Below are 11,559 nucleotides of genomic sequence, written 5' to 3'. Positions count from 1 at the left end.
GGCTGTTCTCTGTTTCCTCTCCTTTTTGGCAGACCTGCCCACAGTGCGAAACCTATCAGCAAACAAATTAACTCTTTCTTGTCACCCAGGGGAACTAAAAATACGGTTTTAGAAAATAACACACACGTTTCTCACCAAATGACAAAATGGGAGTTGGAAGGAACATCTTACATCCCACTCCACCTTGCAATTTCTTAGTTTGTGGGATTCTCATCTGGGTAGGATTTAGAACTTGGGGAAACTGGTAGAGAATGAGGCATTTTCATGTTACCTGGTCCTACTACTGGATGCAGCCCCAGGTGTGGTCCCTGAACTCGGGTAGATTTCAACATCTCCTTCTTGGCTGGGTGTCAATGCAGTTGGGCTTGATCCTACTAAAACAGAAAATCTCTACTCCAACAGGAATTTCTAAGAAATTTCTGTAAATTAGTGTTTCGCTTCCCTCAGACTCTTCCCTAAGTCAATCATGTTGAGCATCCATGTTGGCTTCTGTGTTAGAAAATCCAAATGCTTTTGAAATCTCCCCATTCATTTCAATTCTAACTTAATTCTAACTTAATCCTAACAGTTTTTTTTTTAAAAAAACTACTTCTTGCCTTAGTTGAACTAAGACAGAATGTTCAGCATACTGGTGTTCTTTGTTTTTGTAGATACTGTTTAATGGCTACTTATTAAATATTACAATACAAATTTCAAAGTGTATCTTTATTTTCTGTTTAGTTCTACTTTTCCCTTTTTTACCTCTCTTTCCCTTCCCGAGAAAATAAAAATAAAGAAAGAAAAAGAAGAAATGCATCTGAACTTGTTTCTAAGATATATTGATACTGGAAAAGTTAGGCAAGACGGCTTGGGAATCTTCAGACTGATTTTTTTTTTTTTTTTAAAGTAGAAATATGGTAAGGGGCCAGTATTGTCATTCTGCCTTTCAGTTCTTCCATAAAAGTTTTGTGTGCATGTGTGTGTGTGTGTTTGTGTGTGTGTGTGTGAGAGAGCGAGAGAGAGACAGAGAGAGACAGAGAGAGGAATCAGGAGATACACTGTATGTAAAATAATCCTCCTGGTCCTCTTCATGAAGATTTTGTCTGTTTATTTTTAAAATAGCCATTGGTTCCAGATTCCCAGAGCTGATTTTCTTAGATTAACTATTTGTACTCAGAGGTAGAGCCCTGAGCAATATTATTCTTCAATTAAAATCAAGAACTTGACTTTAGGAGGAAGCATGTTATGTTTATATAACATCTGCAATGCATAGAAAATACTCACCACACATATCTGAAGACAAAGCTTCAATTGTTTAAATGTTCTTTTCACTTTATAGATACTAAGGCATGTTGATTTTCTATCGAGCTTAATTTTTTAAAAAGCTTGTTACCTACTTCCATCTTCAAGGCATTTTAAATAAATACAGAGCTAATGCTGTCTTCCTTGTAACTACCTCCTTGATTTAAAGGTAAAATTACCTTTTGTAAAGTATTGCAGGCTGCCAACTCACCCTCATAAATGTGCATTTTCTCTACAAGCACTCCACCAAGTCCCCACCACTACCAGTCCCCACCGCTATCACAGGCAAAAGTGCTGCAAAAGTTAAGAGGAATATGACTGCATACAGATACTTAGAGTTTAATATAATAGCTGTGTGAAGGCCAACACAAAATGTCGTAATTATGTGGGTTTGGTTTGGTTTGTTGGCTTTTTTGGGGGGTGGAAGGGAAGAGGTAAGGAGGTGTTCACAATCCCATTGTCTCTTCCTGGTATTTAGACTATTTGGAAAACTGGCAACTCAAATTAAAACTGAAGTATTGCAAAGCAGCTAAAGTTTTTCCATGAGGGGGAAAAAAAGGAGAGTAGTTAAGTTTGTAAAAACACTTAATAACAAGAAAAGAACATCTAGAAGGTTGATTTTATAGGCATCCTGGCTGGAATCTGCAGATTTTCTATCAAGGATGTCTATGAAATTTTCTTCAACATTTCAATATTCTTTAAGAATCCTGACACTTAATGGCTTATGTCAGTAAAAATATGTAGTCTAGACTGTTTTTTTTTTTCCTTTAATATCCCACATGCATATTAGCTCAGGTCTTAAACCACCACCAACCCCCCACTGCTCCCCTCCCCCCCACCAAAGAATGTTTCTACTGTAAATAAGCCATGGCATTTTAAAACCAATAATCAATTTTTAATCACTAATTAAAATAAATTATATAGCAAATTAAAGTAAATTTGCCTTGTGTTAATCCACGAGTGTTTCTACTTGGGTCTGCTTATGTCAGTCTCATAAAACACTGATCTTCTAAGTTAGCACGGAAAGGACAGGGGACCAGATGAAGGGAGGTGGTATACATTTCCATGCCTTATTATAGTAACTAATTTCCATGACTTATTATAGTAAGCAAAGAGCCAGAGTCTCTCTGTCTACTTATTTATCTTTTTAATGGCAACCACTAATGGCAGTAAAGAAGGGAGAGTACCCAATATCACCTAACCATACTTTAATTACAGTTGGGTAGCCACTTCAGGTGAGCTTAAGTATGTGTTAAATCTGAAGGTAACTGTTTTCTCTTTCCAAGATAAGATTGTTTGAGTTTTGGGTTTTAGGTTTTTGCTTGTTCCTGCATTTTTTGTTTAATCACAAAAAAAAGAATGTTATTTCAAGAATATTTAACATATGGCAAAGGAAAGGAGTGAGCACTCTCCCAAAAGGAGAGGGGAGGAGGGAAGATTCTCAGGTAGCAAAGCGGGAGGGAGCAAACCTTAAGGTGATGGGTTGGACTCTACCTGCTGAGAACTGGGGTCTCAGCTGTCCATTAACAAGTTAAAAGGCGAGTAACAAACTCCACTGGAGAAGAGACAGGCGTCCACGCGCCTCAAGCAGTCTCTTTCTTTGTTTTTAAACGCTACTGCAGTGTTGTTTCTCGCTGTCTGAAAGGACCACAGCGTCTAAAACCCTGATTGTCATCCTCAGTGGGAGAACAGGTTTCCAATTTCATCAGCTGGACCCAAGTTGTGTGTGTGAGTACTTGGTTTAAAATATTAGAGAAAATGCAGCCTTTCCAGGGCAGCGCTTTTTCTGGGTAGGCCAATAGCCAACAACTCGCCTTTGATTTTGGCTATTTTTGTTCCTGGCTGGCTCACACCACTCGTATCTAACTCAACCCCTTTAGAGACTCTTCCAGGTGGAATTACTGGATTCGGTCAGAATGGGAGAGGGGCCACTATGCCCTTAAGAGGCTCAGAAATGCCCACCTGGCTAAGGTCGCGGAACACGCGTGCAGGCGATGAGACTGAGCCTTCGGGTCCCTCAGTGTGAATTGTCCATGGGGACGAGGTGGGCACACACACTAGTGCGCTGGCTTCAGGCAGCTGAAGGAGGTAGTCTCTGAGAGTTTTTAGAGTCCTCTCCGAGGGAAAGCTTGGAAAAAAGAGAAATGGAACGGAAAGAGCACGTGGGCTACCAGCGACCACCCTCACCTTAAACCTAACCCACCTGTCCCTGTCAACGCCACCCTAACAAATCAGGGCAGAAGGTGAGCCGCGACAGCATGACCCGAAGCGCGCCGCAGACCTAGGCTGGTGCCTTCCCTTTGGGGCCAGGGCTGTGCGTGGGGGACAAGGCCGCTGCTCGCCCTAGGGCCGCCGGCTAAGAAGGAAATACCTGGCCTGGCCCCACCAAGAAAGTGGAGCTCCTCCACCCCCAGTCCTGCTGGAGACACTAGAAGCCAGGGCCTCTCTCTCTGCCACGGGAAGTTCTAGCGACAAGCCCAGAAAGCGACGCCATCTCTACCTGGCACCCCTCCTCAGAGCGCGCGGGTGAAGAGTTTGGGTCCGAAAACCAAAGCCAAGACCCCAGGAAGCCAAGAAGGAGACAGGAGGTGTTTGAAGCAAGAAGGGCACTGGGGAATCGGCAGCAGGGCCTAAGCCTCCTCCGAACCAGGATCCAAGGCCTGCGCCATCTGCCCTGTGCGGTAAGCGCGGGGCCTGGGAGCCAGGGAGCGCTCACACCTGCGGTCGGGCAGGGGGCGCAACGCGCTGCCAGGGCGGCTTTATCCTGCCGCCACAGGGCGGGGACCAGCCCCGCAGCCGAGTGTCCAGCGCCGCTCACGTTCTTTGCCTGGAGCTTAGCTCTCAGACTCCGAAGAGGGCGACTGAGACTTGGGCCTGGGAGTTGGCTTCGGGATACCCAAGGCGACGACAGCTGAGTTGTACTACGAAGCTCAGGCCGAGGCCTCCTCCCTTGTATGGCCTTCCAATCCATACTGGCAGCCTCTGCTCTCAGGGACTCCGCGGGCCGGGCCACTAGGCCCCCTGCGCCTGGAGCTGCGCTATGATCCGGGTCTTGAGATGCGCGCGATTCTCTCTGAACCGGTGGAGAGGAGGCTCTGCCCCGCGCGGAGCAGAGGACAGCGGCGCCCGAACTTCCCGCACCTCTCGAGGGCCCAATGGCAAGAACAGCCTCCAGCCTCCGGAGTGCGCGGATGACAGGAAAAGATCTTCAGTTCTTCTGCCGCTAGAGAAGCGCAGGATACAAGCCTCTATTGGATCCACAATCTGGAGTCTTGCCTTCGGACTTTGCCAAAGACTTGCAGGCGGTGGGGAGGCAGTAAGAAATGAAGCCCCCTCCAGCCTCAGCCGCCGCCGCGTTCGGTGCAGCAGCAGCAGTGCCACAGCCACAGAGCAGAGGAAGGCCCGCTCCGCGCGGGTTCTGTGCCAGGTGTCCCACTGGCCCTCAGCGGACAAGGGAGAGCCGCTAATAAGGGTCGCTGCTCAGCAAGCTCAGAGCTCATCCATAAGTGCCAACGCCACTGCCTCTTCCTGGAAGCTTCCACTCTGGCCCGGGGTCCGGCCCCGGCCACGCTGTCCTAGCCCAGAGAACAGGTTCAAGAACGGTGGTGCCCGGCCCCAGCGGTGCCCTTCTCCTTCCCTGTAGCTCGCTGGGCTCTTGAGCCCCTACCCACTAAGCCAAAAATTCAGGAACCGGGAGCCAAACCCCTTGGCCTCTGAGAATTTAGGAAGCTTCCTTTTCAGCCAAGAGGTCAAGGCGAGCAGACAGTGGGGACTCGAACAATCGTCTGTTTAGGTTTAAAACGTTAAAAAATCAACATCACCCGAGTGGTTTTTTTTTTTTTTTTTCATTTCACTTGGCACAATGCTGTATGGTTTCGTCCTACAAACACTTTATTTATAAGCCGTTGTTCATTGCTTTTGGCTACCGTTATGACATCTGTAGAGGAGAAACGAAAAGTGGCTTTAGATTCAGTTAAACTGCGACGCCCAGAAGGTAAATTGGAGGTCCCTTAACAGCTGGTTCTCGAAGATTTCCTCGAGGGAAGAAAAAAATATGGTTAGTTTCCCCTAATGATCTCTCTGAAATGATTGCCAAAAAAACTCAAAGCAATATCCAGCTTTCTCACCTCCTCCTGCTCCTCCCTCTTTTACCCAGACTGAGCCGAGGACGGCGGAAGGAGGCACATTGTGCAATTTCTTATTAAACACATCTGGAATATGCGCGCTCTGGATTTAGTGCCAGGGGTTTTACAAAGAGTTTATGACTGTGACAGAAAATTGTCCTTTTAACAAGTTTACAAGCAGTAATCACGGGGGCTTTTACAGGACCGGCCCTCTTGCTCCTCGCCGGATCTGCAGACATTTCCAAGATTCACCAACTAAGGGAGCAGGAAGTGGGCCGGGGCGCCCTGCGAGACACAACTTCCACGAGCCTAAAATTATCCCAAGCGGAGCTGGGAGAGTGGGGGGTAGTCACTGGAGCAGGAAGAAACGGCATGTAAGAAATTAAAGTAATTGGCCCTTCCTATTTTCCAGAGAGATTTCCGCAGCGTCCTTTGAAGCCTGTCAGGGTCATTGAAAGCTATCTTTGTGCAGGGTGTTTGTTTTGGGGAGTGAATGTGAAGAATGTGCGGAGATTCCCTGTGAGAGCCCCTCCTGCAGAGGGTGGCATTTCTCCGTGGCCCAAGACAGGGAGAATAAACACCCTAGTGACTTAAATAAACACCGACTTAATGATCCAAAACACTAACAAGAGAGATTGGGACCCTGAACTCCCAAACCAAATGATGGTCTCTGAGTGGCGGTGTGCACATCTGTCCATCACTGAGGGGAAAAACGACTTTATAAGTAAAAGTGTCTATAGTTAAGTACAGTGACCATTTCTCCCTGGAACTCAAAGCTATTTGACAGTTTTAAAAAATAAGAAGGCCTTGATTTCCCCAAACACACCTCAGTTTTCTAGATCAGAACAGAAATAGGCAAGAGTAAGAAAGAAATAATATATTAATGGTGACACTTATAGATGGGAAAAAATCAAAATTATGAAACTGTCATGTCAGAAAATAAATAGATTCTCCCTGGGGAACAATATTTTACAAAGCACAAGCAAGCCAATCCTGTTATCCTGAGTAGAATTTTAATAAATAATGCCATTTGTTTCACTAATTTTAAAAGCTAAATACAGAAGATACATCATTTTGCCCCAGGCAAAAATAATATGGAGCCTACATGATTACTGGGATTTTTCTAGACACTATCTGGCAGCACTGCAAAAGATCTCCTGTCCTGCTGGTCTGCTATTTGTACGAATTAATTCACAATGTTTGTATCCTTGTTCTCCTTCCCTTTTTTGTCTTCAAGCAGATAAATTATTTTTACTTTCACAGTCTTGTCATAAACTTGTTAACACAAAAGAGCTTAGTTAACGTATGAATGCTGTGAAGAGATAGTGGTAAACAAAATTGCATATCTAAATAATAGAAGTTAATAAATACCCCAAGGCTAAATTCACTCTGTCTGTCATATAATTAATCTAGTTACTACTCTTGGTTCAGATGATGGCCTTCAAAGTACCCTGCAATTCACAGCCACCATTAAGTAAGAAAGAAAAAATATATATATATTTTTTAAAAAAATAGGGCCCAATGACAGCAATACACCACTCACCTTTCAGAAACAGAATCATACTCCTGGTGTTCTACTAAGTTTTAATTTAGACTGCTTTAGGTACAATAGAAAAGAAACCTGAAAACACATGCTGTTTTAGTAACAAATACCAGGTTGCCAGATTCGTTGGCATACCTTTGCAAACTAGAAACTAGAAACAGGAGAAACCCTTAACAGGAGTAGGCTACAGATATGAAAGCTTTGAGGGCATGAGTAATGGCATTCAGGAAAGTGTTTTTTCACATTGGTACATTTTTAGAGTTTGTCATTAAAAAAAAAAAAAACCCAAGAAAACAAATAATAACCAAAAAATCCCACTAAATTTGACAAAAATAGTTGCATTACTAATGGTCACGTCTATTTCTGTCTCACGTAGAGAGCATTAAGACATTTAGGCACTTGTTTTTTCCTCCTAATACTGTTCTTTTAATCTACATTAAATTGTTTAACACTAAATATGAAAAATGTAAACTTAATTTCTCCTCATCAAAGAAAGTTATAGATTGTATTTTTCCTATTCACCTTAAGAATGTAATCAGCTCTTCCGAGCCTGGAGGCTCTTATTTTCACTATTTTTATCTCCCTTTCTCTTTCTCTTTCTCTCTCCATTTCCTTTTCCTCTTCACAACACATTTCTCCATATATAAATTAAAAGGAAATAATGAAAATCCAGTTGATTTGCAATTCCTGTTCATTGAAAAAAAAGAAAGCCTGCTGAAACAGGCGTATCAGTTGCCCAGAACTGAGACTGGGTGCCTGGGTGCTTTTGTTTGTTTGGGTTTTTTTTTTTTTTTTTTCCCTGATCTCTGCATTGGGAAGGAAAATGCAAAAGTGGAAAGAGTTGGAGAGAAGAGGGAGATTAAGCTTGAGATCGCTGTTGGTTTTGATTTTTAAAAAGATACTTGTGAAAGTCCACCACTCCTTTATGCGCAAAGAACTCCAGAAACAAGCTGCAAAAATGTTCCTGATTTCTATTTACAAGTGTCCCTAGTCGCTGCAGTAGTTGCTGCTCCAGGAATCCCTTCGAGGCCCCAGTCCCTCCCCACTTAGGACCCCAAGTCCACCAGACTGGAGGTGAGGGGGCCGAGCAGAGAGTCTTGGAGCTGATGCTGGTGGGCCTGCAGGCCGTGACTGGGCTGCGAGGCTGTTAAGCCCGGGAGAGAATAGTTTGAGCTCCTGGCGTGGCCCATATTGCCCTGCAGCAGAAGGACCGAGTTCTGGTCTGGACTTTGGGGAGGTGAGAATTCCTCTTCTGAGCTGGACATGAGCGGCTTGCCCCCTTCCAGAGGAGAGAGTTGGTTCTGCTTGTTGGAGGAGGAGTTATTGTTTTCGGTGTTCTCCCTAAGAAATAGAGGACAACACCATATGGTTAAAAAAAAAAAAAAAAAAAAGGTTAAAAAAAAAGTGTGAGATGGAGGGAGGGGAGCTGGAAGGAGGAAAGGGCCATTGTGCAATCTGTCACCAACCCAAATGGAGGAGTTCTACCCTTCCACCCATCCCCAAGGGTAATGGGGGAGGTGAGGAGTCAGAGGAGCCTGGAGAAATGGAGAGCTACGGACAGAGCCTCCTGTTAGGAGCCAGGTCCTTTTCTCTTCCAGATTTCAGAAAGTGATAGATTAGTAGGATTTATTTGAAACATACAAAATATATGTTTTAAATTTTGTTCAAGCAGTTACATTTAAATACATATAAACTAGCAACATATTTAAATGTAACTTTGAAAATCTTTCAATAAATAGATATTGGTGATAAAGAAATGATAGGGGACAGAGTCCAATGCACAAATGTTTGGGGTGAATCAAGTCCATTGCCTTGTTCCCATATGAGGAGACAATTAAACATCCCGTTTTCCTGCCCCAGCCCAGAGCTAGTGGTTTTGGAGACACAGGACAGGTCATGGGAAGTGGTGCCCAGCCCGGCCCAGTGACCTGAGTAAACACAGGGAGCGCAGCCAGTCTCTGATTTCATCTGCAGTCGGCCCTCGGGCCTGGCTTATAGGACGGCCGTTTTGTAACTAAAGGCTAACTGCAACCATACAATCCCTGTTCCTGTGTTACTTGCTAACTCTTCAGCCCCTCGGGTCCCCCTCTCAAACTTCCTACCAACACCCACTCCAACCCATCCTTTCTGGGCAGGGTAAACTTCGCCGCCCCGCACAGGCTGCCAACGGGCGCGGCGCGCTGGGGCGTCATTCCCGGCACTCGGTGCCGCTTAACATCAGGATTTCGCTTCCCTCGCCGCTTCCGCCTTCTGAGTGCTCGTCAGTCCTCCCGATTCCTAGCGCCCGTCTGTCTCCTTTCTTTCCCCTAATCCTCAGTCTCTGTCTCCCGGCAAGCCCATTTCAGCAGAATTTATCCTGGCTCTGGTTTTCCACCAAGACAAGAAAGAAAGCAAGATCTTCGGCCCCCAGTCTTGGAAGCGAACAAAGGAAAACCTAACCGGCCCCTGCGCTCAGATTTCCCCCAAACTCTTTAGCTTCGCGGAGCGCTCTCCCCGCCACAGCCACCTCCCCAGCGTTCTTCCGAATCTCTGTCCAAAACTCTACAGAGAACGGAAGGAGCCTGCCCAGGCGGCCGAAGGTATTGCCCCGAGGTGGGGGAAGGTAGAGACCAATTTTAAAAATACTGCCTTGTGAGCTCTAGTGCGAGAGAGAAGGCTGCGACTGGAGACCCTTTCCTCGTCTGGGCAGGCGGCGCCGTCAGCCAGACCGACGGGCTGCAGTGCCGGGCCACGCGCGACCGAGCACGGTGAGGATCAACCCTTTCTTAATTTGGGACGCCGGGGAGTAAATACAGCGCCAACTCTCCCCAAAGCTCTCTTTTTGGTGTATCTTTAAAAGACTCCTCCCTTTGTCCAGCTAGTGAGAAATGAAGCAGGCTACCTCTAATCCAAAAGACTATCGAGAGAGCAGTGGAGAACCGGGCGGGAGTAGGGGCAGAGCCAATGTCTCAGGCCAGCTTCACCCCTCTGGGGAGCAAGAGGAGAGAGGTTCGCGAACCTCAACTCCCACCAAACCCCTTTCCTTGCGACACCAATCAACATTTCACTGCCCGTTGATTTAGAAACTCACTCTCCACCCACCACTCCAAGCCGCGGCCAGCCAGGGAGGCATGAAAACCAAACCTAGCGCCAATATTTCCCGACACTCACATCCCAGAGAAACCCACGCGCGGGTGCTCAAAGCAAATGAGGCCCCATCCTTAGCAAGGAACCTCAGAGTTCATGAACTTTCGCTGCAGCGCCTCGGAGGGCCTGCGCGCCGCCCCGTGGACGGGCTCCGGCCGGCGGGGAGGACTTGGTAGCTGGTGCCTGCGGGGGCGGGAGGGGGCGGAGGAGAAAGGACGGCTTCCTGGGGTCGCCCGAGTCGCGGGAAGCACGCCGCGTACCTTTCCTTGGCCTCCGCGGCCCGGTCTCTTTGCCTCCGGTTCTTAAACCAGTTGCTGACCTGGGTGGTGGTGAGGCCGGTGGCCTCGGCCAGCTCCCGCTTCTCACGCGGCGATGGGTAGGGATTATGCGCGTACCACTCCCGCAGGACACCCCTCGACTTCTCCTTGAAGCAGTAGCTGGTCTCCTCGCCGTCCCAGATGGTGCGCGGCAGTGGAAATTTTCGGCGCACCCGATATTTGCCCACGGCGCCCAGGGGTCGGCCGCGCAGCTTCTCGGCCTCCACGTAATGCGCCTTCAGCCACAGTTGCTGCAGTTTGGGGTGGTTGTGAGGCGAGAACTGGTGGCTCTCCAGGATCTTGTAGAGCTCACGGAAATTGCCGCGGTGGAAGGCGACCACCGCCTTGGCCTTGAGTACGCTCTCGTTCTTGTGCAGGTGGTCGCAGGCGGGCAGTGACCACAGGAACCTGCCCAGGCGCTCCAGGTTTCCGCCTTGCTGCAGAACCTCGCACACGCATGCCACTTGCTCCTGCGTAAAGCCAAACGACGGCAGCATCGACATGGCTGGGGCCTGCCGGGGCGCACGGCCCAGGCGCACGCGGCAGGGAGCAGAGCCGAGAGGCAGGGGGCGGCGGCCGCAGGGAGGGGGGCGCGGCTCTTCCTAACCTCCTCCTTAGGCTTTGCAAACGCGAAAACCCGAGTCGGAACTTGGAGGTGGGCGGCCAAGGAAGAGAAGGCGGAGGAGTAGGGGACGCTGTGGACACGGAACGGCCGGCGCACTCAGTAGCCTTTAAGGCCTTGCTGCCTCCGACCTCCCGCCCGGTGGATGCTGCTAGTTGCCGGGGAACTTGGTTTCTGTTCTCCCCGCAGCGGCCTTAAAGCGCGCAGCGTCCCCGGCACTCTGATTGGCTGCCGGCAGCGCCTATCCGGGGCTGGCCAGCCAGCGCGCCGCCCGGCGGGGCAGAGAGGCCGCGCCGCCCAGCGCGGCCGCACCGCCCAGCGCGGGGAGGGCGAGGCTGCAGAACTGGGGGTTGGGGGTGTTGCCGGGGCTGCGCGGGTAGGGAGTGGTGGGAGGAGTTGAAGAGGAAAGGTGGGAAGCCAGTTGGGGTCTGAGGGAGCTGCGCTGCGGAGGTGTGGGGAGGTAGGGAATAGGTGAGCGCGTCAGGACCCTGCAACGCGGGACCCGTCGCCAGTATCACCTAAGGGGAGTCGCGCACAACTCCGCAC

At 48.4% G+C, this 11,559-nt stretch overlaps 1 protein-coding gene across 1 annotated transcript; it reads right to left on the bottom strand.

Annotated features, from left to right (window-relative positions):
* Positions 1-5,113: 5,113 nt before the first annotated feature.
* On the bottom strand, positions 5,114-11,182 carry SIX1 (SIX homeobox 1). Its single transcript, XM_032180403.2, has 2 exons — positions 10,335-11,182; positions 5,114-8,289 (listed from the first exon to the last, which is right to left on the bottom strand). Exons 1-2 carry the CDS (start codon positions 10,892-10,894, stop codon positions 7,995-7,997), a joined length of 855 nt encoding a protein of 284 aa, XP_032036294.1. The 5' UTR covers positions 10,895-11,182; the 3' UTR covers positions 5,114-7,994.
* Between the last annotated feature and the right edge of the window lie 377 nt (positions 11,183-11,559).

This window comes from Hylobates moloch, unplaced genomic scaffold (assembly GCF_009828535.3).
Source record: "Hylobates moloch isolate HMO894 unplaced genomic scaffold, HMol_V3 SCAFFOLD_16, whole genome shotgun sequence".
Taxonomy (NCBI): domain Eukaryota; kingdom Metazoa; phylum Chordata; class Mammalia; order Primates; family Hylobatidae; genus Hylobates; species Hylobates moloch.
The sequence above is the reverse complement of the archived record's forward strand: the minus strand, read 5'-3'. Positions and strand labels throughout refer to the sequence as shown.